At 44.0% G+C, this 27,890-nt stretch overlaps 1 protein-coding gene and 1 long non-coding RNA gene across 3 annotated transcripts; one reads left to right on the forward strand and one right to left on the reverse strand.

The window, feature by feature from the left end:
* Positions 1–893: 893 nt before the first annotated feature.
* On the reverse strand, positions 894–5,788 carry LOC122480883. 2 transcript variants are annotated; one of them, XR_006296687.1, is made up of 3 exons: positions 5,691–5,788; positions 3,444–3,503; positions 2,392–2,745 (listed from the first exon to the last, which is right to left on the reverse strand). It is a non-coding gene; the product is annotated as an uncharacterized LOC122480883 (long non-coding RNA). The 2 variants fall into 2 exon arrangements; XR_006296686.1 differs by having other exon boundaries at positions 894–3,503.
* Positions 5,765–27,890, forward strand: SARS1 (seryl-tRNA synthetase 1). The gene is made up of 11 exons (XM_043575758.1): positions 5,765–6,000; positions 13,041–13,111; positions 18,144–18,221; positions 19,462–19,620; positions 20,594–20,737; positions 21,504–21,659; positions 24,499–24,720; positions 25,278–25,407; positions 25,673–25,830; positions 26,990–27,119; positions 27,461–27,890. Exons 1-11 carry the CDS (start codon positions 5,865–5,867, stop codon positions 27,616–27,618), a joined length of 1,542 nt encoding a protein of 513 aa, XP_043431693.1. The 5' UTR covers positions 5,765–5,864; the 3' UTR covers positions 27,619–27,890.

The raw sequence follows: 27,890 nt of genomic DNA on the forward strand, positions 1-27,890 counted from the left end.
ATTTCTTCCAACAGATGCAAACACCTAGCTCCTGAACTCCAGCCTCAAGTTTTCTGTAGCCTCAGTTAACACCCTGGACATCTGCTTCCCCACTGAATAACTTTCTTTTGTGACAAGAGCCATACAAGGTCCTTAGGCACCTTCGAAGCAGTAGGAAAAAGTATATATCCTGTTGACTTCTTTATTCTGACATCTTGAAACTGAGTGCCCACAGAGCAACCTCAAATTCCACTGATTCAATGTTGTTATAATGCTTTAAGCATCTCCTTTTTACTATCGTTTAGTGTACCGACTTCCCTGTGTCCTGCCAGGGAGCTCCTCAGTTACGATATTGGGGTCACCTGTGACTTAGACATATTAGATGTTTTTTAATAGCCCTATTATGATATCATTCACAAACCATACAATTGGGTCATCGAAAATATAAAACTCCATGGATTTCGGTATATTCACAGAATTGTGCAGCCATCACCATAATGAATTTTAGAAGAGAGACATGTTAGATTTTATATGGGAAGAGCATTTAGCTCTTAAACAAAGGCAATAGTGATTTGCTACTGGGGGAGGAAGTGTGGGCTCTGGAGACAAAATACTTAAATCCCATTTGGTTACCTAGAGTTCTAGAAGACACAAGTAATTCTCATCACATGGGCATCACCTGATTCGGCTGGGAAAACAAACATTGTGGTGTGTTCAAGGACTGAGAGATTTCTTATGCCAATACAACTTTTTTTTTTTTTGTCTGACTCTACATTAAAGATAAGACTGACTATATTTATACAACAGAGACTTTGTAACGGATTTTTCAGCTTTGTGAAACCAAATTTTTGTCTCATCAGGACTGCTTGGATTTCCTTTTTATTCTGTATTCCAAGAGTTTATAGTTTGTTAGGGGATGGCTATTGCATGTCATATTTTTTCCTTTCCTTTTTCTTTTTCTTTTTTTTTTTTTTTTTGTGAAATAAAAACATATGTTTCAAGTTGTTTTTCTCGAACATGAGTTGGGTGGCCAGATGGGTGAGTCAGAAATGGAAGTGTTCTTGAAGCTTAAACTGAAGATGAGGAGAGGCGCCTGGGTGGCTCAGTTGGTTAAGCATCTGACTTTGGCTCAGGTCATGATCTCACGATTCATGGGTTCGAGCCCCACGTCAGGCTGTGTGCTGACAGCTCAGAGCCTGGAGCCTGCTTTGGATTCCATGTCTACTCCTCTCTCTCTGACCCTCCCCTGCTCACACTCTCTCTCTCTTAAAAAATAAATTAAATAAATAAACAAACAAACTGAAGATGAGGATGATTCTGGAACCCTGCAGTGACAGAAATGAGCATGCTTCAGAACAATAGGGACCTATCCTAGAAAGGCTCTCACCACCTGTTCAGGAATCAGCAACAACCAAAGCCTGTTTCCGCGGTAATAAAACGCATCTAATGATGCCTTCACTCCCCAAATTGGGTGAGGATCAAAGGGAGAACACGTAAAACACTTAGCATGTCCCCTCCCTTCCTTTCCAGTTCAGTTTTCTCTCTGGTGACACTGAGGCCAGTCACAGAACAACATATGTAGGAAGACAAAATTCGTTGCTTTGGGTGTGGCATGGATTCTTACAGAGCAGATATGGACAAAATCCTAGAAGACATCAGGACCTACCATTTCTAGTAGTAGCCGGATTTTCCTGCTTTAGTGCTTTCCTTCACTCTAGTTGAGGGCACTTAACCCCCCAAAAAGATTTCCCTCAGCTGGTTGTTTCCATCAGACTGAGTTGTACCTGGTTGTACTGATGGTTAAATATTTAAATATCACCCCTGCTTACAAGCATAAAGTCTAAACTAGAGGCAGGTACTATCCCCATTATAATAAATGAAGAAACTGTGTCTCCAACAGAATTACTAATGTGGCGTGTAAATCCCTAACAGCCTACCTGCCCCTTTCTGCCCACATTGCTTCTACTCTAACCACACAACTTTTAACTGCCCCTTACTTATAAGCTCTTTCATGCCTCCCCGTCTTGGCCTATGCCTCTGCCTTCACCCCTTCCTTTTAACCTGCTAGACCCCCACCCAGCCTTCAAAATCGCCCCACTGTGAAACTTTCCCTAGCTCACCCACTGAGGACTTCATGGTGAAGAAACAATGACATGGGAATACCACAGTTAACTTACATGAATTCAACCATATATTGTGTAGTATTCCAATGCATCAAACAACAGACATGACCAAGCTTGAAAGTGTGTGGGGAGAAATATGTGAATGATTTTAAGGGTTTCCCAATCGCTGACAAAGAAGTGAAACAGGTGACTAGGCAAGAAGATGCTAACGACTTGGTCTAAACCTTAAAGAAGACAATTGAGAACCACAGAGCAACAATGCCTTATTGGAGAGACAGAAAAACTGACGTAGGGTTGCATATACAAGTGTTTATGGATAATTTAAGAGCTATTCAAGGAGAATTTAGGAAATAAACGAACTCCATTTTAGTGCTGAGGTTAACAATTCCACATAAAATGTAATACCCCAGACCACACAGTGTGGTAGGAGAATGGACACCTCATTCCAATTCTGAGGGAGAGGTGGGATCAAAGTCGTCCCCCCACCACCCCCCATCCTGGCAGCTTTTCCTGACCCATGTTATTTTTAGATGGTTCCTCCTTCATTGTCCAAGGATGGCAACATGAACTTCCTTTGTTACTGTGTTTCTCTGATAGAAGGGAGTGGGCAGCCTCGAGCTGGAGGTAGGGTTGTCAGTTTCTCCTGAAACAGTATGATAAATGTCACTGGACTGTGGGAACCTAGAAAGGTGGGTGCTGCACCAGTCTGGGGGGCAGGGGTGAATAGTGTATCAGAGACAACTTCCTGGAGGAATAAGGAATTAGCCAGTTTGGAGGAACATGGAAGGGAAGGGGAGTTCTAGCTAGAAGCATGTTGCACAAAGGCTCAGAGATGAGAACCGGGAGCTACAAGTAGGTCAGCATGGGGAATGTGAGGGGGAAATGCCAAGAGACAAGGGGAACATTTTAGAGAAGTCGGTAGAGGGCAGATCATGAAGGGCTTTGACACCTATGCTTGGACATTCTCGTGAGGGCAACAGATAGTCGCTGAAGGTTTCTAGAAGGGGAGTGAGAGGGTAGGGCTTGCATGTCCAACACTGAGAAATCCTCCTCCAGATCTGAGACGAAAAGAGGAGCTAAAACAAGGCCCAGGAGAGCCCTCCTACGTTAGCCAGCACCGAACTGCTAAAAACAGGGTGGCACCCATGGCTGGGTGCCCACCCTCTTTTCTTGCTCCCTCCCTGCAGGTACTCATGCCCTCTAGGCTCCCCATTAGCTGCCCAGGACCCCCAAGGCCATATCTCAGCTAGGACTCTACTTCCTGAACCTACCACAAGCTTCTAACCGCTCAGCCTACTCCCGGTAACTCACTCACCCAGCAAGGATATAATAAGCACTTACCACATGTAAGGCATTGCGCTGGGTTCCGTGGAGATAAAGATGCACTAAAGGGTCTCTACCCTATAAGAAAAAAAAAACAACAGCACATTTTCTAGTCAAGTACCTCAAGGCTCTGTTTTCTGCTAAAGAATGCTAACACACTCTATCTTAGAGTCTTACCAATATTCAGGTTTTGTCTCTACTGCTTCATTTCCTTGGGCCTCAGTGTTCTTACATAGAAGATAAAGGGGTTGGCCTAGCTATTTTCCAGCTGAGGGGTCCCTGAACCCCTGAGTCCTCAGATGCAGCACCCAATAGCTATTCTCAGTGTTAAAGCTTAACAGAAACCACACATCCATAAGTAGTATGGCTTCACATCATCACTCCATAACTAAAATATTATGTTGATTTGTTTTTGCATTAGCTTCTGGCAGTATAGTAACACTGGTTATTTCCTGCTGATCAGAAATTCTAATAGCAGCTGCATATATCTGATTAGTAAGAAGGGAGAGTGAATTTTTAAAAATCATGTTTTTTAGACAAATATTTCAAAACAGGGGGGACAAGGTGATGAAAAGGTTAGGAATTATTAGGCTAGCAGTTAGCTAAGATTCACCTCCAGCTTTAAAAATGCTATGATTCTAAGCTGATGAAGTATGCTATTATGTTAATGTGTTATATTTATCAGGTAACAGCATTTTAAAGGAAGATGGCTGTGATATAACAATAAGACTAATGGTGAAAATTCCTAAGGAAATTTGAAGAGGACAGAATTTTTAAAAAAAAAAATAACCTTATTTATTTCAAGAGAGAGAGAGAGAGCAAGTGAGGGGCAGAGAGAGAGGGAGAGAAAGAATGCCAAACAGGCTCCACACTATCAACACAGAGCCCGAAGTGGGGCTCAAACTCATGAACCATGAGATCATGACCTGAGCCGAAACCAAGAGTCAGAGGTTTAACTGGCTAAGCTACCCAGGCACCCCTGAAGAAGAGAGAATTTTAAGGTCATCCTTCCAATTATACTGATTGGATTGGCCCAATGGACCTCCTCTCTGAGGCCTGAGCCCCAGTGCAGGCTTAGGAACGCCCATCACCATCCTGAAACTTAGTAAACAAAACAACACATTTTGGCAGTGACTTCACTGACATAGAAGCAGTCAGCCCCTATCAGACCTTGCCCTCAGAAGGTTTCAGGGAATCTAACACTTGGATGACTGTTTTCTTACATATTTTCTTCAGAGACTACAGGTTCCTACATGTCCTTTACACTGGTTTTGAATCTAGCATCCTAGGCAAACTGAACCTAGAGAGGCAAACCCAGACAACCCTCTTATTCAAGCCTTCCTCCAGATCTCTACTTGTCAGCTTCACCACTGTCTTTAGCCCTACACTGTATCTAAGTTGGCTTGGCAGACACTTACTGGGAAGCAGGGAGAGCAATGCCATATCCTCATCACAGAAGCCCATGCACATGCCGTAAGACCAAGGAGGTCTTAGCATAGTCAGCTGGTGGGGCATTGGGGCGGTGGGGCTCTAAAGTCTCTGTAGAGGATGGGGTGAACAGACCATCTATTCCCAAATCCTCCAAATAATCTCTTGTGACCAGGAGGGCTTTTTGATAACTTTGGCTCCAATCAGCAACCACAATATTTCACTGTAAAGGCCTTTACATTATTAAAATGAAAATATGGTGAAATCTTTGTTCAAGGACCCAATATGTGACTTCAACACCTTGTACTGCCTTCATATCTGCTAAATACTTTCCTCTTTGTTAGAGTCTCTTCATGTCTCTCAACTATTTCAACTGCACTTTTCCAATCCTGTGATCCTAAAGGTTGGTAACAGGACAATATGGTTTACTCAATAATCTGGTTAGGAAAGGTATCCTAGCAGGAAAACAGGAATCTCCTGTTACCAACCTTCAGGACTTTAACATGAGACTAAAACAGAGACTAAAATATGTAACCATAGTCTTGTCACAAGATGGAGAAGAGAACAGAAATTCAGGGAGACGGTCCAGTCTTAGGAACCATCCTTGCAAGACAAAAACTGGCATCTATTGGAAGCTCCAGCTTCCGGAAGCCAGAGGCCATATTGGCAGGCCTCTGCCTACACTGAGATATCCCCTTTAACATGAGGAAACTGAGGCACTCGCTTTTATGGGACAACCAGAGACCCTACAATCAGCGCTGGGACAGACAGGGACAAAGCCCATGAACCAGACGGGACCTGCGCATGACCTGAAAAGCCCACGCCCAAACACTCCACCTTCCTATCCGCGGCCCAGTCTCCGACACAGCTCCTTCCGGCCGAGAGGGGGCGCCTGCGCCCTCCGGCCGCGCCTGCGCGGGGAGGGCGGGTCAGCGCGCCGGCGCAGTGCGGCGGTCAGTGGCTGCGGTGATACGTTCTTCACGTCCCATAGTGTGGCCCGAGAGCGGAAAGATGGTGCTGGATCTGGATTTGTTTCGGGTAGATAAAGGAGGGGACCCAGCCCTCATCCGAGAGACGCAGGAGAAGCGCTTCAAGGACCCGGGACTAGTAGATCAGCTGGTGAAGGCAGACGGCGAGTGGCGACGATGTAAGTACCAGGACGCTCAGGGTGTCCCACGGTTCTAATACCAACTTCATCTCTCTGATCTCGTTACCGCTCCTGAGACCACAGCTTCTGCCCCTCGTCAGTCCCCTCCCTGGTTGCGGTGACTCCGAGGCTCTCACTATCCCCTAAAACGCACGGGGCGAGCCGGGACCGTCCCACCATTTCCCTCCGCCCGGGTGGTGGGAGCTGCCTTCCATGCGTGCTCTGTGCGGCTCTCTGGTCGTCTGGGGAGGAGCATGGCGCGTGAGCATCAAGACCTGTCAAGCCTTCCTGCGGCAAGGGTAGCCAGAAGAAAGCTAGAGCGGGAGGTTTGGGGTGGGAGGGTCCCCTTTCCTAACACCTATCTTTGGTCGCTTTAGGTCCCTTTCTCATCTTCCGTAAGCCCCGAGTGGTGTCCCTCTAATTTGATAGGATCTAAGGCTCCAGCCTGAGACTGAGTCACGGTTGCAGCGTAATAGTTTCAGTCCACCCATATTGGAAGTATTTTGAGACTTAGGCAGCCGCTCCTGGCTAAAAACAAAGATCTCCGAGCTTTGGGGAAGGTCATCCCTCTGACCTGCAAGCATACCTGTAAGAATCGAGGAAAGACTTTTCCGTAGTTGACCGGACATGGGGAGAGAAGCGAGGTGAGGCAAGAACAAGCTTGTAACTATTAAGGCTGTTTAATTGTGATATGTGCAAGTTTTCCGGAAAAGACGTTAGCAGAGTTGGTCTAGAACCTGGAACTGATCCGGGCATCTTTCGTGAAGCTAAATAAAACCAGAGAACCCTCTGCCTATCAACCTCTGCCTGGATTAACTGGAGTAGTCACTGATTGGCCGGAAGCTGTCAAGCACATGTGACTCTTTTTTTTTTTTTTTTGTCTGATGCAATAGGTCTGCAACCAGCTGAGGGCCAGGTTTTATGACAGCACGCTGCAAAGGCACTTGCTATCCAAAAATGTGGTGGATTTCTATTAGGAAAATTGATTTTCCTAAATTTATCAGGGTGTAGGGTAGGAAAAGAGTATTTGATTAATTCCTGTTGTCTGCTAATTCTGTAGTCTCATTCATTCTAATGTATTTGACTGTGAGATCCCACCATCGATTCACATGTAAATCTGAATTTTTAAGTTGCAATGGAATTAAATGAAAGAAAAAAACTAGACTGGACACTTTTACTGAATCAGAAGTCAGATGTATCAGATTTTGTGTCAGCCGTTAAAGACTTTGAATGTGTTAGTCTCTTGTCCATAACATGCACATCCACAGGAAATTCTGTCCCTTACCTGATGGGTGGATATGTGGTAAAGGGATGAGTTCTTTGGGGACAAGGTTGTTTTATTCACCTGTATGTCCTAGTAGCTAGGGTATACATATACATACAGGATATACATATACACATGTATACATTTAATCCCAGTACCTAGCACTGTACCTGGTTCTTAGCAAGGGTTTGAGAAAGGTTTATTGAATTCACAAATAGTTTCTTTGTTCAGGCCACTATGCTCTTCTGTATGAAAAACAGTTTATGTAGTTTATTTTCTTTTTTTTTTTTTTCAACGTTTATTTATTTTTGGGACAGAGAGAGACAGAGCATGAACGGGGGAGGGGCAGAGAGAGAGGGAGACACAGAATCGGAAACAGGCTCCAGGCTCTGAGCCATTAGCCCAGAGCCCGACGCGGGGCTCGAACTCACGGACCGCGAGATCGTGACCTGGCTGAAGTCGGACGCTTAGCCGACTGCGCCACCCAGGCGCCCCTATGTAGTTTATTTTCAACATACCTGTTGATTTGATTCTTTTCTACCCAACATCCCTTCCTAATACTTTCTTTGCAGCCAAAAGTTCATGATGTTTCCCAAGTCACTGGCTGCCCAAGTTGGACATCAACAGATCTTACATCGAGGTTCTTTTACGTCTGAACCTCAGATCAGAGGTTGGGGTTCTTTTGTTATTGGCTGCAACAAGGACTTGTAACCCAGAGCCACATTAAAAACTCAGATCATGTTCCCTGAATGAGGACACAGCAGGCTTCACAAGTATACCTATTTGTCTGCCTGTAGACTTGCAAGACTTGCCACGAGGGCTTTGTGTGGAACATAGATGTCTGATACAACTTGGAGTCATAGTGTCACATCGGAGTTGACCACAACTCTTCTAACTCCAAGGATTCAAACTACGATTTCTTCTTTTTAATAAAGAGTAATATGGCAAGGACACATTTGGACATCTGATGAGCATTTGTCTCGACTATTTCCAAAGCAACTATATTTCAGTGTATCTTGAAATCTGCTACTAATTACAGGAATTCTATCTAGCCTGTGCACTCCTGCACGAGATTTCTCTTTACCAACTGTTGAAGTTATTTCCACTTAACCCTACTGCACATGCCTTAAGCCAGGTCCTTCTCATTGGGAGAACTTTCTAACTGCTTTCAGCTTCACCCCAGAGTCACCTAGTGCAGGACCACATCCAGAACATGTAATCTTTTTGTAGTTTAAATCTAATCATTTTACATCCAGATTTAAGTCTTGCAGTGACATTCTTACCTTAAAGCAGCGCTGTCTGATGGAAATATAATGTGAGCCACATGTGTGATTGTAAATTTTCTGGTAGTCACTTAAAAAGGGAAAGAAAAACAAGAAATTAAAAATTTTTTTTAATTTTATTTTGGAGAGAGAGTGTGCGCAAACAGGGAAGAGGAGCAGTGGGGAAAGAGAGAATCTTAAGCAGACTCCACACTCAGCACGGAGCCGGGCACAGGGCTCCATCCCATGACCCTGGGATCATGACCTGAGCCAAAATCAAGAATTGGTCACTCAACCGAGCCACCCAGGTGCCCTAGGAAATTAATTTTAGCAAGATATTATATTACCCAATATATAAAAAATTAATGTTCAACATGTGATCAGTATAAAAACTGAGATATTTTACATCCTTTTTCTTTTTCACAAATCTTCAGAATCCGATGTATATTTTACATGTACAGTATATCTCAATTTGGGCTTGCCATGTTTTGTATCCTCAGTAGCCTCAGGTAGCTAGCCGCTACCATATCAGACAGTGTTGCCCTAAAGCATAAAAATGCAAATTACTTAACATAATTTACAAAGCTCCACATGTCTTCCTAGCCTCATCTTCTGTCACTTTCCAACATATGCCCTCCACTCTTTGTTCTAGCCTTGTTATGCTACCTGTATGCTCTTTCACACACCTGTGATTGTTGCCTCTTCTTGGAATATTCCTTACCAGGCTGCTGCCCCCACTTCCATCAGCCCTCTTTGCTAAACCAACTCTGTTCCCATAGCACTACCTCATTTGTTGAGTGTTCTCTGTATCTCATGTATCTTGTTGTGGCGTTTACACTATTTTGATATACAACCTTTCTAAGCTTATTTTTACTGAGATGTAATATATTCAGTAAAGTATGCAGATTTTAATGTGCAGCTTAATAGGTTTTATAAATCTGTATACCTGTGTAACCACCATCCAGATCAAGATCAAAGACATTCGCAGCATCCCAGCAGTCTCTCTTGTGCCCCTTCCAAAAATACCAGTATTCTGCCCTCTGTCACCATAAATTAATTTTGCCTGTTTTTGGACTTAATATAAATGGGTTTACATAGCATATACACTTTTGTGTGTGCCTTCTTTCTCTCAAAATTATGCCTATAAGATTGTTCCATCTTTTCATGTGGAGCAGTGGTTGGTTCTTTTTCATTGCTGTACAGTACTCCCTTATGTAAATATACCAATCATCATATAAATACTCCAATCAGTTCTACTGATGGCCATTTGGATTACTACCGATTTAAGGGTGTTATGAATAAGGTGCTATGAACATTGTTTTGTGTGTCTCTTGGTAGACATAAGCACTCATTTCTGTTAGGTATATGCCCCGGAGTAGAGTTGCTGAATCATGAGGTAGGGACATGTTTAGAGATAGTAGATATTACCAAATAGTTATCCAAAGTAGTCATAGCAGTGAATACTCCCACTAGCAAAAGAAGAGTTCTAGTTGTTCTACATTCTTGCCCTTAGTATTGGCAGTCTTTTTAATTTTAGCCATTCTGGTGGATTTGTAGTGGTATCTCATTGTGGTTTTAATATGAATTTTCCTGATGACTAAAGATATTGAGCAACTGTTCATAAACCTCTTAGTACTTGGATAGCCTATCTTAAAAAGTGTCTGTTCAAGGATGTTGACCAATTATTATTTGTTTGTCTTTTTCTTATTGATTTGTAGGAATTCTTTATCCATTCTGGATATAAGACCTTGTCAGATGTATGTATTGCACATATTTTCTCCCAGTCTGTGACTTGCCTCTCACTCTTTCAGTCATTTAATGAATAGAAATTAATTTTTATGAAGTCTAGTTTATTGATCTCTTCTTTATAGTTTATGCTTCCTGTGTTCTTTTTAGGAAGTCTTTTCATATCCCAAGTTCCTGAAGAGTTTCTCCAATATTTTTTCTAGAAGTTGTATTACCTTGCCTTTCACATTTAGATGGATGATTCATCTCACATTGGTTTTGGTGTATGATGTGAGATAGAGATCAAATTCATTTTTCCCATGCAGCAAGCTAGGAATAGAAGGAACTACTTTAATCTGATAATAGGTATTTATCAAAAAGCCTATAGCTAATGTTCTTAATGATGAAGTACTGAATGCTTCGCCCCTGAGGTTGGGAACAAGACAAAGATATCTGCTATCACCACTTCTAATCCACATCATGCTAGAGGTTCTAGACAAGGCAAGGTTCTAGACAAGGCAAGAAAAAGAAATAAAGGATTGGAATAGAATGTGATGACAGATGGTAACTAGATTTACTGTGGTAATCATTTTGCAGTGTATACAAGTATCAAATCATTATGTTGTACACGTAACTAATGTAAGATATGTCAATTATACCTCAGTAAAAAAGAGAATTAAAGTGGTCATTTTTTGCAGATAACTTGATTGTGTATGCAGCATCTAAACTATTAGAATTAAATTTAGCAAGATCACTGTATGTAATGTACAGAATCAATGATATTTCTTTTTTTTAATTTTTAAAAACATTTTTTATGTTGGGGTGCCTGGCTCAGTCAGCTGAGCGTCGGACTTCGGCTCAGATCATGATCTCACCACTTGCGAGTTCAAGCCCCACGTTGGGCCAGATCTGTGCTGACAGCTCAGATACTGGAGCCTGCTTCAGATTCTGTGTCTCCCTCTCTCTCTGCCCCTCCCCTGCTCACACTCTGTCTCTCTCTCTCAAAAATAGACACAGGATCCAAAGAGGCTGCAGGCTCTGAGCTGTCAGCACAGAGCCCAATGCAGGGCTTGAACTCATGGACCATGAGATCATGACCTGAGCCGAAGTCAGATGTTTAACCGATTGAGCTACCCAGGCGCCCCAATGATATTTCTAGATACAAATAATAATTGAAAAGCACTGATATCTAGAATACTTTTAATAAATGATGTTCAAGATCCCTGCACTGAAAACTACAAAACATTCCTGAGAAAATAAAGATAATGAAGGGATATGCTATATTCATTGATTGAAACATTCAGCATTGTTATGTTATTTTTAATTGTCTTTTCTTTCTTTTCAACACCTAGCACGACATTTTCTTTTATATTGCCAGCACTTAACCTAGGGCCTTGCAAATAGGGACTAAATAAAAATTTTAAAACCTTTTTATGTCAAAATAGTTACAGATTCACAGGGAGTTGCAAAAATAGTATAAGAAGGTCCTGTGTACCCTTCACCCAGTTTTCCTCAATGACGACATCTAGCATAGCTGGTACAATATTAAAGCCAAGAAATTGACATTGCCACAATTCACAGACCTTATTCAGATTTCACCAGTTTTACATGCACTGTGTGTGTGTGTGTGTGTGTGTGTGTGTGTGTGGTTCTATGCGACTTTATCCCATGTGTAAGTTTGTATAACACCTGCCACACTCAGAACAGAACGGTTCCATCACCACAGAGACCCTCTCACTGCCCCTTTGTAGTCCATTCTGTTTTCCCCTCTCCCCTCCAACCCTGGTGACCACTCTTCTGTTCCTATCTCTCTAATCAATATAAGTGAATGAGAAAGTAGTTACATCATTTTGTGCTGAAGGTTATTAGTTCAAGTTCAGCAAAACCTTAGAAAATAGCTGCCTAGGTGCTGTCTCATTTCTAGTCATCATTTCACCTATCAAAAACTTATTTTTGCTGTATTGCTACTCAGGCTTAGATTCAAGTGGTCCAACTTTTGCTAATTAGACTAATGAACCACAATACTGACATGCTAATTGCTCCACAGTACCCCTATAGGCTGATTAGTGCACTGTCTTCCCCAAAAGAAACTAAAGTATAAGAAACTTACTCTCAGAGCACTTGGGTGGCTCAGTCTGTTGAGCATCCGACTTCGGCTCAGGTCTTGATCTCATGGTTCATGAGTTTGAGCCCTGCATTGGGCTCTGCGCTGACAGCTCAGAGCCTGGAGCCTGCTTTGTATTCCGTCTCCCTCTCTCTCTGCCCCTCCCATGCTCACACTCTGTCTCTCTCTGTCTCAAAAATAAATAAACATTAAAAAAAAAAATTAAGAAACTTACTCTCAAGGCCGCAGGTGAGATTTATGTCAGAGCAAAGGGAATAACACTAACCATTTCTGGCACAAGTTCATGGGACTAGAAACTAGACTGCCTTCTTTCTAGAGTCTAGCGCATATCACATAGTTTCTTTAAGTGGATTTTAAGATAATTGAGCAAGTTATAGTTACTTGAGTTTTTTCCAGGTTTCTCAGATGTGTTATTCTACTGTGACATTATCCAGCTTGTGATACTTTCTAATTTCAGTCCCAGAAGGGACTTTTCCTAGTCATCAAATGCTGAGGTAATCCTATTGTCACCACTACATGCCAACTAAATTGGGGGCTCTACAGCTGTAAGATTTCACAGCTTCATGAGATCCTTTAGCTCTGCCTAAAGGTCCATGGTTAAGAGAGGGGGATGTTTTAATTATGTGCATGTCTTTGGTATATTCTTGGATTCTTTCTTCTTCAGGCCGATTTCGGGCAGACAACTTGAACAAGCTGAAGAACCTATGCAGCAAGACAATTGGGGAGAAAATGAAGGTGAGAGAATGGTAACAGCCTTGAGAACTTGAGCAGAGGGGTTTCATCTTGCTCTTGGTTAACCCTCATGTAGTGTCTAACTTAGTACCTAATTCTAGGAGGTACTTAATTCTTAGTACCTAATTCTAGGAGATACTGAATTTCTTACCAGGGGAAAATATTTTAAAAATAAAAGAAGGAAGTGGGGAAGGGAACTAAGAGGCACCTTCAGGGAAAGGTGAGTCCATCTTCTGTCTTCAGATATGTCTTAGTCCTTTCAGGCTGCTATAACAGAGTACCATAGATTGGGCGCCTTATAAACAAGGGAAGTTTATTTCTCACAGTTCTGGAGACTAGTAAGTCCAAGATCAAGGAGCTGGCAGATTCCATGTTGGTGAGGACCCGCTTCCTGGTTCATAGGCAGGCCTCTTGTTGTATCCTCACATGATAGAAAAGAGCTCTCTGGGGTCTCTTATAAGGAGAGCACTAATCTCTTTGATGAGGGCTTTGCCTTCACGGTCTAATTTACTCTGAAAGACCCCACTTCCAAATACCATCACACAGGATTAGGTTTCAACATACAGATTTTGGGAGGACACAGACATTCAGTCTGCAGCAAGATAAGATTCTTGCCACATTGCTCATTCGTTGTCTATTTTGTCCTTTTTTTTTTTTACTTTTTTTAATGCATTTTAATTCATTTTTGAGAGACAGAATGTGAGTGGGGGAGGGGCAGAGAGAGAGAGGGAGACACAACATCTTAGTCAGGCTTCAGGCTCGGAGCTGTCAGCACAGAGCCCGATGCAGGGCTCGAACCCACGGACTGCAAAATCATGCATGACCCAAGCCGAAGTCAGACACCCAACTGACTGAGCCACCCAGGCGCCCCATTGTCTATTTTGTTCTTATAATAAGAATATAAATTCCACCAGTAACCTTGTCCACTTATTTCTTGTTTTTTAAGTTTTTTTTAATGTTTATTTTTTAGAGAGAGAGACAGAGTCAGAGCGTGGGTGGGGGAGGGGCAGAGAATGGGAGACACAGAAACCAAAGCAGGCTCCAGGCTCTGAGCTGTTAGCACAGAGCCCAATATGGGGCTCGAACTCACGAACCGCTAGATCATGACCTGAGCTGAAGTCGGCTGCCTAACCGACTGGGCCACCCAGGCGCCCCTTGTCCAGTTATTTCTTAAGCTCAACCTACAGTGCCAGAAAGGTTTTCTTATGGTGGACTTGAGATTCTTTGTCTCAGTGTCATCGTGCTGTTTAATGAAAAGAGCACAGATAAGGAGTTCAGATCCTGGATTGCTAGCTGTGTGGCTTCAGCCAAGTACACTTCTGAGCTTCGGTTTTCTCATCTGTGAAATGTCCATGTTAACATTCACCTACAGAACAGAACTGGAAGAACTAAAGTTTTTAAATGTGGAGAACCTGGCACAATGCCTACAACATTGTAGTTCTTCAGCAAGTGCAAGTAACAACAGAGGGCAAGTAGTTACTGGTTTTCATCCAAAAACTCTTTCCTTGCTTGGAGAATGTTAAGTTTCAGCTTGGGCTTGCTTTGGTATCCAGAATAGTTGATGTTTTTAATCTTTCTTCAGAAATATCCTCGGGGCACCTGGGTGGCTCATCGATTGAATGTCCAACTTCAGCTCAGGTCATGATCTCACAGTTTGTGCAGTCAAGTCCCACGTCGGGCTGTGTGCTGACAGCTCAGAGCCTAGAGCCTGCTTCGGATTCTATGTCTCCCTCTCTCTCTGCCCCTCTCCTGCTGGTGCTTGTGCTGTCTCTCTCTCTCTCTCTCTCTCTCTCTCTCTCTCTCTCAAAAATAAATAAATAAATAATCTTTTATAAATTTAAAAAAAGAATGAAAGATCTACTCATTTAAAAAAAAGTCCTCTTATCCCCTTAATTGTTTTTAAAAAAATTTTTTTGAAGTTTTTTATATTTATTAAAAAAAATTTTTTTAATGTTTATTTTTTTATTTATTTTTTTTTTAATTTTTTTTTTCAACGTTTATTTATTTTTGGGACAGAGAGAGACAGAGCATGAACGGGGGAGGGGCAGAGAGAGAGGGAGACACAGAATCGGAAACAGGCTCCAGGCTCTGAGCCATCAGCCCAGAGCCTGACGCGGGGCTCGAACTCACGGACCGCGAGATCGTGACCTGGCTGAAGTCGGACGCTTAACCGACTGCGCCACCCAGGCGCCCCTTTTTAATGTTTATTTTTGAGAGAGAGACCAAGCATGAGTGGGGGAGGGTCAGAAAGAGAGGGAGACATAGAATCTGAAGCCGGCTCCAGGCTTTGTAACCGACTGAGCCACCCAGGTGCCCCAGAATGTTTTCTTTTTGAGAGAAAGAGAGATAGAACATAAATGGGGGAGGGGCAGAGAAAGAGGGAGACACAGAATCCGAAGCAGGCTCCAGGCTCCAAGCTGCCAGCACAGAGCCCGATGCAGAGCTCAAACGCACAGACTGTGAGATTGTGACCTGAGCCGTTGGTTAAGTGTCTGACTTAACCAACTGAGCCACCCAAGCGCCACATCCCCTTAATCATATTTAAAAAACATATTAAATGCTCCCTAAAATCTGTCTCATTTTTAAGTTGTAAACCTCTAAACTAAACCAAAACATGAAATTTTGGAACCTGAGCTAGTAAAGAGCATAACAAAAAGAGTTCTTCCAGATTCTAGCACCTTACACTTCGTGATAATCTGAATCCTTCTCTCTAACAGTATCTTGTTACACTTTCAGCTTGTGACTGGCTGTGGAAATTGGTATCAATGATCATATAGTTTTCTTCCTTTGGGACTCATGATGCTTAATCATTTGCATGTCAGAGGCCCCATAATTATGCTAATTCCAGTGTATGCTCCTGTCTGTATTCTTTGGGGCGTATATATAGTGTCAGCCAAGTATTATCCTAGCAAGAAGATGGAAGTGTTTTCATTTGCAGTGGCATTCTTAGATCCCTTTACTGTAGTCCCGCAATGAGTGTTCTCCCTTACTGTCCATTAGAATGGTCTTAGTGCTTTAATTTGTATAGCGCTGGAAAGTATTGAAAAACCTTTTGTGTACATCTCATTTTGGTTTTGAAATTTGCTGCAAACCTAGAGTATAGTATATTTGTCAACCTTATTAAAAGGGTAAGAGAATAGGCTTAGGAAATTAAGGGGCTTTCCTAAAATCACATCGTAAGTTAGTTCCAGGCCCAGAACTTGAACTCGGAACTTGAATTTGCTACCCAGAGGAATTATCAGATAGCAAGGAGCCTCAGCCTATCTTGGCTACTAGATATGGAAAACCTTGAGATTTGAGGCCATTTTTTCCTACCTCAGTAGTCTATGCTTGTACTTAACAAAACTCATTCTGGTATTTTCAGACTTTTGCTGCTTTTTTTTTTTTTTTTAAATGTTTATTTTTGAGAGAGAGACAGAGTGGGAATGGGGCAGGGACAGAGAGAGGGAGACACAGAATCCAAAGCAGGCTCCAGGCTCTGAGCTGTCAGCATAGAGCCGGATGCAGGGCTCAAACCCACAGGCTGCAAGATCGTGACCTGAGCTGAAGTTGGACACTTAACCGACTGAGCCACCCAGGCGCCCCTGGACTTTAGCCACTTTTAAAGATGAGTTTGCTTGAGTCACTGAAGGATGTGAGTTATGGTTAGCATCCTGGCTTTTCACTTTGGTGTATGTGATTGTGTAATAAATCTAAAGGATTTCTATGCTTTACCCTCGAAAGATTTGGTTCTTATGATTCAGTTTTGTGCAGTGGTATATGAGGTTGTATAAACGTAATTGCCTATTGTTTTATGTATAGAATTTAAAGAAATCTTTAGGATATTGTACATGATTTGTAGTTGTAAAACAGGCTCTGAATCTCACCTTGTTTTTGTGCAAGTTTTGCTGAGGTTTTACATATCCTGTTATAATGGCCTTTGATAATTTTCTTTAACTCCTTTTTCTTTTTAATTTTTTTTTAATGTTTATTTATTTTTGAGAGAGAGAGTGTGAGCCCGGGAGAGGCAGAGAGAGAGGGAGACACAGAATCCGAAGCAGGCTCCAGGCTCCGAGCTGTCAGCACAGAGCCCAACGGGGCTCGAACCCATGAACTATGAGATCATAACCTGGGCCAAAGTCAGAGGCTCAACCGACTGGTCCACCCAGGCGCCCCTAGCTCTTTTTTTTTTTTAAGTTTATTTATGTATTTTGAGAGACAGAGAGTGAGTCGGGGAGGGGCCAAGAGAGAGGGAGAGAGAATCCAGTGCAGGCTCTGCACTGTCAGTGTGGAGCCAGATGCAGGGCTCAAACTCCAATCAAGAGATTATGACCTGAGCCAAAACCGAGAGTCAGACACTTAACTGACTGAGCCACCCAGGTGTCCCTTACTGCTTTTCATTTGGGAAGGGTTTGACTCCTAAAATGATTTTCTTCATGTCTCTGGGCAAGGATTGGAAATGATTTGGCAGACTATCATAAAGAACAGGAGAAGAGAAACCAGAGAGGAGAAAACCTAGCCCGGGGCACATTCTGCTGTTTTGCCACACTGCATTGATTGCTTTAAACTTAGTTCCAGATTTGGTGACTTTTTTCCTTAAAAATTTTGTTTTCCTTGGCATCCTAATATTCTGTCATCACATCCATTTTTTCCCTTTACCCCCGGTGCTCAACGCTGGGATTGTTCTTAGCAAGTTGACCAGAATTCACAAATTCACACCCAGGCACCTGCCCCACCACTGAGCAATGGTATGAACATTTTCACACATTCTTGGTGTCCATAACCCCTCATGTCCAGGGCAGACATTCTTCTCACGTTCCTGTTGGTGTCAGCCCTCTGACCCCGATGGGTTAATTGATCTGGAGAGGATCAAAAAGCTAGAGAGTGGTAGAATAAGGACTTGAAACTTTGACTTCTCACTTCCAGTTTACTAATTTTTCCTCTTATGTGTTGCAGCTTTTAGATTAGTTTATATACTAATTTGGTGTGCGCTTCTAAAACTATGTCAAAATTTTTCTTTCATTTAATATATTGTTTTGTTTTGTTGTCCCTGCAGAAAAAAGAGCCAGTGGGGGATGAGTCCATTCCGGAGGATGTATTAAATCTTGATGACCTCACTGCAGACACTTTAGCTGTAAGTTATTGTCCTTTCCTTTTCTAGGCTGGATTTCTGTTCTTTCATTGTAACTTTATTCCCAGACAAGCAAGTGCTCACACTCTGCCCCACATAGCACTGTGCACCGTTGAATGTGTGCAGCGGGAAGTGGCCCCGTCCGCTCTTGTTGTACTCTCCACCTGAGTGTTTGTTACATCGCAGAGATGGAGACAGATGGAATGGAAAAGTTGAGAGTAGGAAGAAGAGAAAAAAGGAATTGAGCTATGTTTGGTTTATAGAACCTGTTTTCACAAAGTCCAGGAATTTTTCAGTCTGCTGGAATTCGCTAAATATTCCCAACAGTGAACCTAGGGGAGTAATTTTCAAGTTTTTTAGTCATTGAACCTTTTCTTAAAACCTGTAACACAAAAGCATAGCAAGGGAATAAATACACAAAAGCAGAGTTGCTGCACTTGAAGGGCTAGGTTGGGGGTGCTATTCCTGTCCAGGCCAACCTGCTAAGGGCTCCCCAGCCCCAAGAAATCAGTTTGAAACACTTGGAAGAAGGAATACAAAATAAGCTTAAGACAGGGTCTCTTGCTCCTAACAAATTTATAATCTTTCTAGGGAACAGTTAAATGTGGTATGTAAGAGTGCTAAGTTGTTTTAATTAGGAATATTAGAAGGTACAAGTTGGTTTTTTTTTTTTTTTAATGTTTGTTTATTTAAGAGAGAGACAGAGACAGAGACAGACCGTGAGCAGGGGGAGGGGCAGAGGGAGAGGGAGACAGAATTTGAAGCAGGCTCCGGGATCTGAGCTGTCAGCACAGAGCCCGAAGCGGGCTTGAACTCATAAACTGTGAGATCATGACCTGAGCTGAAGTCAGACACTCAACCCACTGAGCCACTCAGGCACCCCTAGAAAGTACAAGTTAAGGGAAAGAGCTCTTACAAGAGCTACAATATTAAAACCCCTGAGATATATTGGAATGAGAAGAATGGCCAGAATTTATCCATCTCTGCCTTAGGTACCCCAAAAGAAAATGCCAATGAGTTTTTAAGGGCAAGATTGTGTGTGTGTGTGTGTGTGTGTGTGTGTGTGTGTGTGTGTGAGAGAGAGAGAGAGAGATAAACTGGTTCTTTGAAAGCCTTCATTGTTAATTTTTAAAATGCTGTCACAAGGATTGTCATTAGAGCACAATAGGGCAGCAGAATCTTATTCCTGCTGTATCCTTGACCTGCTGTGGCCTGAGTACTGGCCTGACCTGTTCATCTACAGAACCTGAAAGTCTCACAAATCAAAAAAGTCCGGCTCCTCATCGATGAAGCCATCCTAAAATGTGATGCGGAGCGGGTAAAGTTGGAGGCAGAGCGGTTTGAGAACCTCCGAGAGATAGGGAACCTTCTGCATCCCTCTGTGCCCATCAGCAATGACGAGGTAGGTGTGGGTGTCACAGCAGGCGGCTGCCTCCACTGCTCGCCTCTGTTGGGGATGGGGCGCGGCGGGAGGAGGACAGGGAAATGCTGGCACTCTCTGTATAATATGCCTTGTGTCAGAAGCTGGCTTTTTGTAAAATTCACTCTGCCCACCAATTGAGAATTGAAAGAGTCAGATCCTTGTCTGATCGGGAAGTAGCAGAGACAGCAGGTAGGAGGAGACTCCTGGCACAGAAATCTCTTCTAAATCGGGCTGCTGTCCTCCACTGCGTGTTGCCCGTGGTAGCAGCGGGTCCTGTGGGAGGGATCTGCTAAATCAACCTCACCCCTCACCCACACCCTGCTGAGAAGCTGCAGGTTGAAGGGAAATCTGCATGATAAAAGTTTCCTGCTGAGTGGGAGCTTCCCCAGCACAAAGCTGCTCTGAGCCCAGCCTTTGTTCCCCGACACCCCAGCCGTGGCTAGGCCCATCTGTGCCTCTTTCATTCATTCCCTGGTGAACGAGTGTTAAACTCACTGCTGCCTGGGGTGGGAGACTCGGGAGGTCAGGGCCCTGAGCCCGCCCTCGTGTGGCCCCAGGACCAATGAGAACCTGGAAAAAAAAAAAATCTACATTCTCCTCTGCACCCCAGGCAATGCTGATTGGGGGGGAGGGGGTTGTCCTGTTGCGGATTTTCTAGGAGTCCTTTAAAAGGGTAAAAAAATGTGAGAAAAAGACCTCTTAGAAATTCATGATTTCAGTTCCATGGCTATAATTGCTTCTAGGAATTTGTGAATTATTATTTCTCTATTGAGCACAGATTCTCTAGCAAATTCCCTTCCCTAGTTTCTGTACACAATGACCAAAGCCTAGTGTTTGAGTTCAGCAGTAGTTTCACAAAGCTCTAGGTTGTTCTTAGAATGGGGTGTGGAAAGGTGGAGGTTGCAGGGTTCAGTGATTGTGCATCTTTCTCTCCTGTTCTTGTTTTCCTTAGGATGCAGACAACAAAGTCGAGAGGATCTGGGGTGACTGTACGGTCAGGAAGAAGTACTCTCACGTGGACCTGGTGGTGATGGTAGATGGCTTTGAAGGCGAAAAGGGGGCCGTGGTGGCTGGAAGTCGAGGGTACTTCCTGAAGGTAAGAGTCAGGAACCCATAGCGATGGGATTATAAAAAAGGAGCTAAAAACAATATGTGCAGAAAACATAACCTACTTAAAGAAGCCCACAAATCCAGCACTTGTTCTTGCCTTTCTTCTGCACACTTACTGGCAGTAGATGCAGTTCTCTTTCTGAGCCAGGAAAGTGCTTATCAGGATCCCCTAGAACAAAAGCCACTAAGTGACCCTCTGTTATGAATATATGTTGCACTGACTGAATCACAACAGTCTGCTTTTAAGGAGCTTAGTGTACTTGGACCAGCAGACAACAGAGTCGAGCCCAAGTCAATGAGTGCTGGGGTGTGAATAAGCCCAGAGGACTATGAGAACAGGTAGGTAGAGGCAACAAACCCAGAGTAGTTGGGACAGAGGGCAGATAAATTCAGGGAAGACTTCCAGAGGAACATGGGAAAATAATTTTGGAGATACTATACATATATACACATACATAAACATGCTCTCCATACACACATGAGTCCAGTGTCGTGAGAGTTACTGCAAGAAAGTCCTCCTGTGCACCCTGGACAAAGAATCCTTTTTGCCTCGCTTTGTTTCTCCTTACAGTGTGCCTAGATGATGTGCTGGGCATTGATGTTAAGAAGGAATCTCTTGGGTCAACTGTTGGGGTTCACGGTCTTTGCTGGCCTCCTGTGTGTCCCCAGTTGCCTCTGAGTGTTAAGTTCTAGCAGATAAACATGATGGCGATAGAACCCAATCACACAGTGCCGTGTCTCTACTCCTTTAGGGGGTCCTGGTATTCCTGGAACAGGCGCTCATCCAGTATGCCCTTCGCACTTTGGGGAGTCGGGGCTACACTCCCATTTATACTCCCTTTTTCATGAGGAAGGAGGTCATGCAGGAAGTGGCACAGCTCAGCCAGTTTGACGAAGAACTGTATAAGGTGAGTAAGCCTGGGGCAGTGTGACAGAATGCCTTAAGTTACAATGTTTAACTTCAAAGATACAGAGCAGTGCTGACCAGTAGAACTTGCTGCGATGATGGAAATATTCTGTATCATGGCTGTTGAGCACTTAAAATGTGGCTAGTACAATTTTAATCTTTGTTAAATTTTACCTTAAATAGCTACATGTGTCTAGTGGCTACCATACTGGACAGTGCATTCATAGAGTCTATATTATCTTTCCCCAGATAATCTGTATGATTTATCTAAATTGAGCATACTTTAATACCATGGGCTTTGAAAAGAAGCACATTTTTGAGTGCTTGGGACAAAAGAAAATTATAGAAGTGGCTGATCTTCCTGTATCCTCCTACTCCTAGCCCCAGACTAGTTGCTTCTGGAGGGTGAGACATATTTTCCTTGGGATGGATGTGGCTTCCGGGTTGTGCCTCTTTCCCAATCATGGACCATCTCAGGGAGAGCCAGAGCTATTCACGTTGAGAGTCAGAGGGTCGTTCTGATGAGCTGACTCCAACACCAGCTGTGGCACCCGCAGTCTGTCTAGCATGTAGAATTTCTAGAGTGTCTCTGCTAACAGCTGCCCCTCACAGCATAGTCCACTTTTCACTCGTCCCCTGTCCTCCTTCTGTGAGAAGGGGGCCACTTTGCTCCTACTGGGAAGGAGGTAGACAATGCTCTTGGGCTCACTTGACTTATCTTAGGTAGAGAGAGGAGTTTAATAGTTAGAACTTCCCACTGGGTCCTATTGATGACTTCTAGTTAGGCTTTCATTCAAGATGCATTGGGAAGCAAAATGTTTTCTAAACTCTGATCATTAGTGTAACCTTGATGTCCTGCCTCTCTTCTCTTTCTTTCTTTTAATTTTTTTAAATTAAAATTTTTTACAGGTTTATTTTTGATAACGTGTGCACACACACAGGTTGGGAAGGACCAGAATGGGGGGTGGGAACGGAGGATGCGAAGCCCGCTCTGTGCCGACATCAGAGAGCCCAATGCGGGGCCCGAACTCACAAACTATGAGTTCGTGACCTGAGTGGAAGTCGGACACTTAACTCAGGAGCCCCTTCCCTTTCTTTCTTTCTTTCTTTTAATGAGGAGAGGAATGTGTTCATGTATCAGCTGAAACCGGTTTTCTCTTTTCTTTTTTTCCTTATCTCAACCCCAAGATTGGATAATCACTAACAGAGCTTTAGAAGGATGCCCTTCAGGTAACACCAGGGAGAAGCTTATATGGAGGATTATGAGAGGCACACTAGGTGGCAAGTGCCCTTTATGTTTCCTGCATTCTCCCTCCCTCTCTTTTCCGGATGCTTCTTGGATCCATATACAGGGAGAGTCACGGGTCTCAGTAGTGAGAGTCTGGGCTGGCACTTCTTGCCTAATAACCTCAGTGTGTGAATTCTCTGGAGCAGCGTTGTCCAGTAGAACTCTCTGCAGCGATGGGAATGTTCTGTATCTACTATCCAGTTTGGCAGCACCAGCCACATGCGGCCATCGAACACTTGAAATGTGGCTAGTGTAAGCCAAGGAACTAAATTTTAATTTAATTAATTAATTTATTTTTTTTTTTAATTTTTTTAATGTTTATTTATTTCTGAGACAGAGAGAGACAGAGCATGAGTGGGGGAGGGGCAGAGAGAGAGGGGGACACAGAATCCGAAGCAGGCCCCAGGCTCTGAGCTGTCAGCACAGAGCCCGACTCGGGGCTCGAACTCACAGACTGCGAGATCATGACCTGAGCCGAAGCCGGATGCTCAGCCAACTGAGCCACCCAGGCGCCCCAAAATTTTAATTTAATTTAAAGAGTCATTGGTGGCTAGTGGCTATATACTGTATTAGACTGCATAGCTCTGGAGTTTTTCTACATTGTATGTGGGTAGCCTGATAAGAGGCTAAATTCCCATGGTCAAGTAGCAACGTAGTCTTCCGGGTCCCCCAGCACTAACCCAGAGGAAGTTTCCTCCCTCCTTTTTTTAAAATTAAAATAATACCACATGACAAAGTTTGGAAATGATGGGGAGAAATCATCATCTTTCCCAATTCCTAATACAACAGTTGACATTTTTAATATCCTTTTGGGGTTTTTTTCATACATCTATCATTTTCCACTACTTCTAATCACAATGTATATAGATTGCCTCAGCATTACATCAATATCATTTTTCAGTGTTACTTCGTGGTCTTCATAACCATCATTTTTTAATGGTTACATAATATTACATGGCTGTGATGTAGGATTGTTGGCTCTTCCCTTGTTGAAATATTTAGGGGGGGCTTCCTTTTTTGCCATCATTAAGTCATGTTACAATGAACTTTGCCCTGTTTCTACCTTTTTTTCTTCTGCGTTACTTTCTTCAGCTGAACACCAAAGTGATTCTTCAAGGAGAATAATCCTAGACTAACTCACAAGCACCCCGAAAGCAGAGCCCGGGTCTCCTTTTGCCCAGCAGTGGCAAACTTGGCACTTCATAAACACCTAACAAACATTTGGCAAGTGGATTCATTTATATTGCTACCAGCACAGCCAACCGTCATTGGCCACTGTACGTTATTCATAAAGGTCTCATTTATTAGATAGATAACAAAATATTATCAGAATATCTTACCTCCTTTTAATTTGCATTTCTTTGATCTCTGCTAGGGATCCCCTTTTGGAGTGACCTGTTCCCTCTTTTGTCTTTTTAGCTTCCCCTGCTCACTTCCAGGCAGGGATTGAAGTCAGTTCTCCCCATCCCATCACTCAAATCTTCCCTGTGGTTTCTTCTAGCTGAGGTCCTCACCCCTCACTCTTAACTAATAGAGGTCCCTCCTCCTACAGGTGATTGGCAAAGGCAGTGAAAAGTCGGATGACAACTCCTATGATGAGAAATACCTGATTGCCACATCAGAGCAGCCTATAGCTGCTCTGCACCGGGACGAGTGGCTGCGGCCTGAGGATCTGCCAATCAAGTATGCCGGCCTGTCCACCTGCTTTCGCCAGGAGGTGGGCTCCCATGGCCGAGACACCCGCGGCATCTTTCGAGTCCATCAGTTTGAGAAGGTGAGTGGTCAGGTCAGGGTGAGGAGTAGGACCCTTCTTCCATGCATCTCTCTGGGGTGGTTAGAGGAGAGGCACGATCTGTGTTACTTGGACCCACCCCGGCTTCACTCTTCCCTCTCGCCGCCTACATCTGTTTCTGCCTAAGAAGCGCGTGCTGGAGTGGCTGTGAGCACAGACTCTGGAACCAGGCTGCCTGAGTCCCAGCACCAGCTCCAACACTTAGCAGCTGTGTAACCTTGAACAAACTGCTTCTCCTCTCTGTGCTCAGTTTTCTCCTCTGCAAAAGGAGGATAATAATAGCACGTCCCTCATTAGGCCTGCGGTGAGGATTCAACTAGTTGATGGGATAAAGTACTTAGAACAGTACCTGGCGTGCACAGGGCAAGAGCTCCACCTAGCATTTGTTCTTGCGGCCCCAGTCCAGTCCAGCGCCAACCTCATGTGGGGCCCCAGCCTCACCTGACTCCCAGGGGTGTGGGAAGAGGTCTTCACTGCAAAGATATCTCCCACTTCAGCCCTGTCCTGTCGTCACGGTCTCCTTGGGTCCTCCTCTGCAGATTGAACAGTTTGTCTACTCGTCACCACACGACAACAAGTCATGGGAGATGTTTGAAGAGATGATTGCTACCGCAGAGGACTTCTACCAGTCTTTGGGGATCCCTTACCACATTGTGAATATTGTCTCAGGTATCAGCGTCCCTTTCCGCGTCGCACAACCACCCTCACCAGCAGGGCTGCCACACAGAGCAAAATAGCTCACGATCCAATTAATTGCCACATTAATTAAAACATCACACTCTTATCACTTGGGAGTGTTTGGTGATAAGAATATCTGGGTGTGATTTCACTTCTGGGGAGAGGATGTAAATTAAGGAATTCTGCAGGTTTGCTAAAGGTCAGTCTTGTGAAATCCCATCCCTCCTTCATGAATTCTAGGGGTTTTCCCTTACAGGTTCTTTGAATCATGCTGCCAGTAAGAAGCTTGACCTGGAGGCCTGGTTTCCGGGCTCCGGAGCCTTCCGTGAGTTAGTCTCCTGTTCTAACTGCACAGACTATCAGGCTCGCCGGCTCCGAATCCGATACGGGCAAACCAAGAAGATGATGGACAAGGTAGACAGCCCCTGGGGAGGCAGGAAATAGGGCCCTTGTGCAGAATAGGTCCATCTTATTTCTCAGTCCTTGGAGTATGTTCTATCTCAGCATCATAGGAAAATCTGAGCTTCTCAGTCTAGACCAAAAAGGGAACCTGAAAGTGACTTCTACTGAATCAGGACTGAGTCTATGTATGTATGTATGTATGTATGTATGTATGTATTTTTTAAGTTTATTTATTTTGAGAGAGAGAGAGAGTGTGTGTGTGTATGTGTGTGTGTGTGTGTGTGTGTGTGTGTGCGCGCGTGCATGGGAGAGGGGCAGAGAGAAGGAGAGGAGAGAATCCCAAGCAGTCTCCATGCTGTCAGTGCAGAGCCCGATGTGGAGCTCAGTCTCCTGAACAGAACTGTGAGATCATGACCTGAGCTGAGATCAATAATCAGACCCAACTACCCAACCACCCAGGCGTCCCAGGACTGAGTCCTTTAAAAAAATGTTTTTTTAATGTTTTTTTTTTTGAGAGAGAGAGAGACAGCAGGGAAGAGGCAGATAGGGAGACACAGAATCTGAAGCAGGCTCCAGGCTCTGTACTGTCAGCATAGGGCCCGACACAGGGCTCAAACCCACAAACTGTGAGATCATGGCCTGAGCAAGGTCAGATGCTTAACCAACTGAGCCACCCAGGTGCCCTGAGTCCTTTTAGATAGAAACCTGAATCTAGCTCTATTCTACAAGGTAATTCTAGCTTTTCTCTTTTGGACTTTTTTTTCTGTGACTCCAGATAAAGGATAATCGCCATTTGTCTATAGAAAACAAGTTGAAGGCAGTGTCTTCCCTCTCACCAAAGAAGGTCTGGGTTTGTAGGCTTATCTCTTCAAACCCAATTCTCAGGCCCTAATGTTTTCCAAGTCTTGAAGGGACTTGAAAGGGGTAAAAGGGAGAGGCCCCTTGTTAGTTTCCTCCTCCCCCTAAAGGGCCTGGCTCTCCTCCATTTGCTGGGGCCTACCACTTGTCGCTCATGGAGACCTAAGGAATCTTAATTCAAATCCAGAAAAAGATCAATAATGATTTTGATTTGGAAATCTACAGTTGGGAAGTCTGGCTGAGTGGGTGGTTCCTGGTCATGAGTAAGACCAGGCTGAGTTTCGTGTTCCCTGTGGGGACCCTGTCTTCACAGGTGGAGTTTGTCCACATGCTCAATGCCACGATGTGCGCCACCACTCGCACCATCTGCGCCATCCTGGAGAACTACCAGACAGAGAAGGGCATTGTTGTGCCTGAGAAATTGAAGGAGTTCATGCCGCCAGGTAAAACTCCCTGCCCGGCCATCTTCCTCCTCTTCTGTCTTCATACTCTTCTGCATGGCAAGCCCCTTTCAGAATGTACCAGCTTTTCTTGTTCCCAAACTCTGCCTATCCTCTGGTGCTAGGTGTTACAGGGGGCAAAGTTGAAAGAGTAGCCAGTACAGGTATGACATTCAAGTGCAGCTAAAATTCAGACTGGGGAAGAAAAGAATTAATGAAACCAGTTGCCATCGTGGGTGCCGTTTTGTTCATAGGGATCATTGTCTTGTGGAACTCTCCCCAGAGGTCCTTGGGCTTTGACTCCTGAGATACGATAGGTTATTTGATTGGCTCTCTTCTTCCAGGTCTCCAAGAACTGATCCCTTTTGTGAAGCCTGCCCCCATTGACCAGGAGCCATCAAAGAAGCAGAAGAAGCAGCATGAGGGCAGCAAAAAGAAAGGGGCAGCAAGAGATGTTCCCCTAGAAAACCGGCTGCAGAACATGGAGGTCACTGATTCTTGAACATTCCTTCCTCCCGGTTTGTCAGGCTTTCGTTTCTGTCAGCTGGGATCTCAGAACCTGCCCACGGGCAGGGAAGCCAAGCACCCACTCGTCCCCGCCCCATCTGACTGCATTGCTAAAAGGGGAACAGTCTGCCGTGTACAATACAACGTTCCTGTCTCTTTGCATGGGCATAGGATCCAATCACTGATGACTGATGAAACCATGTAATAAAGCATCTCTGGGGAAGGCTAGGACTATTCCACAGTCTTCTGCCCAGGGCTCGAACCCTG

This window comes from Prionailurus bengalensis, chromosome C1 (genome assembly GCF_016509475.1).
Source record: "Prionailurus bengalensis isolate Pbe53 chromosome C1, Fcat_Pben_1.1_paternal_pri, whole genome shotgun sequence".
Lineage (NCBI taxonomy): Eukaryota > Metazoa > Chordata > Mammalia > Carnivora > Felidae > Prionailurus > Prionailurus bengalensis.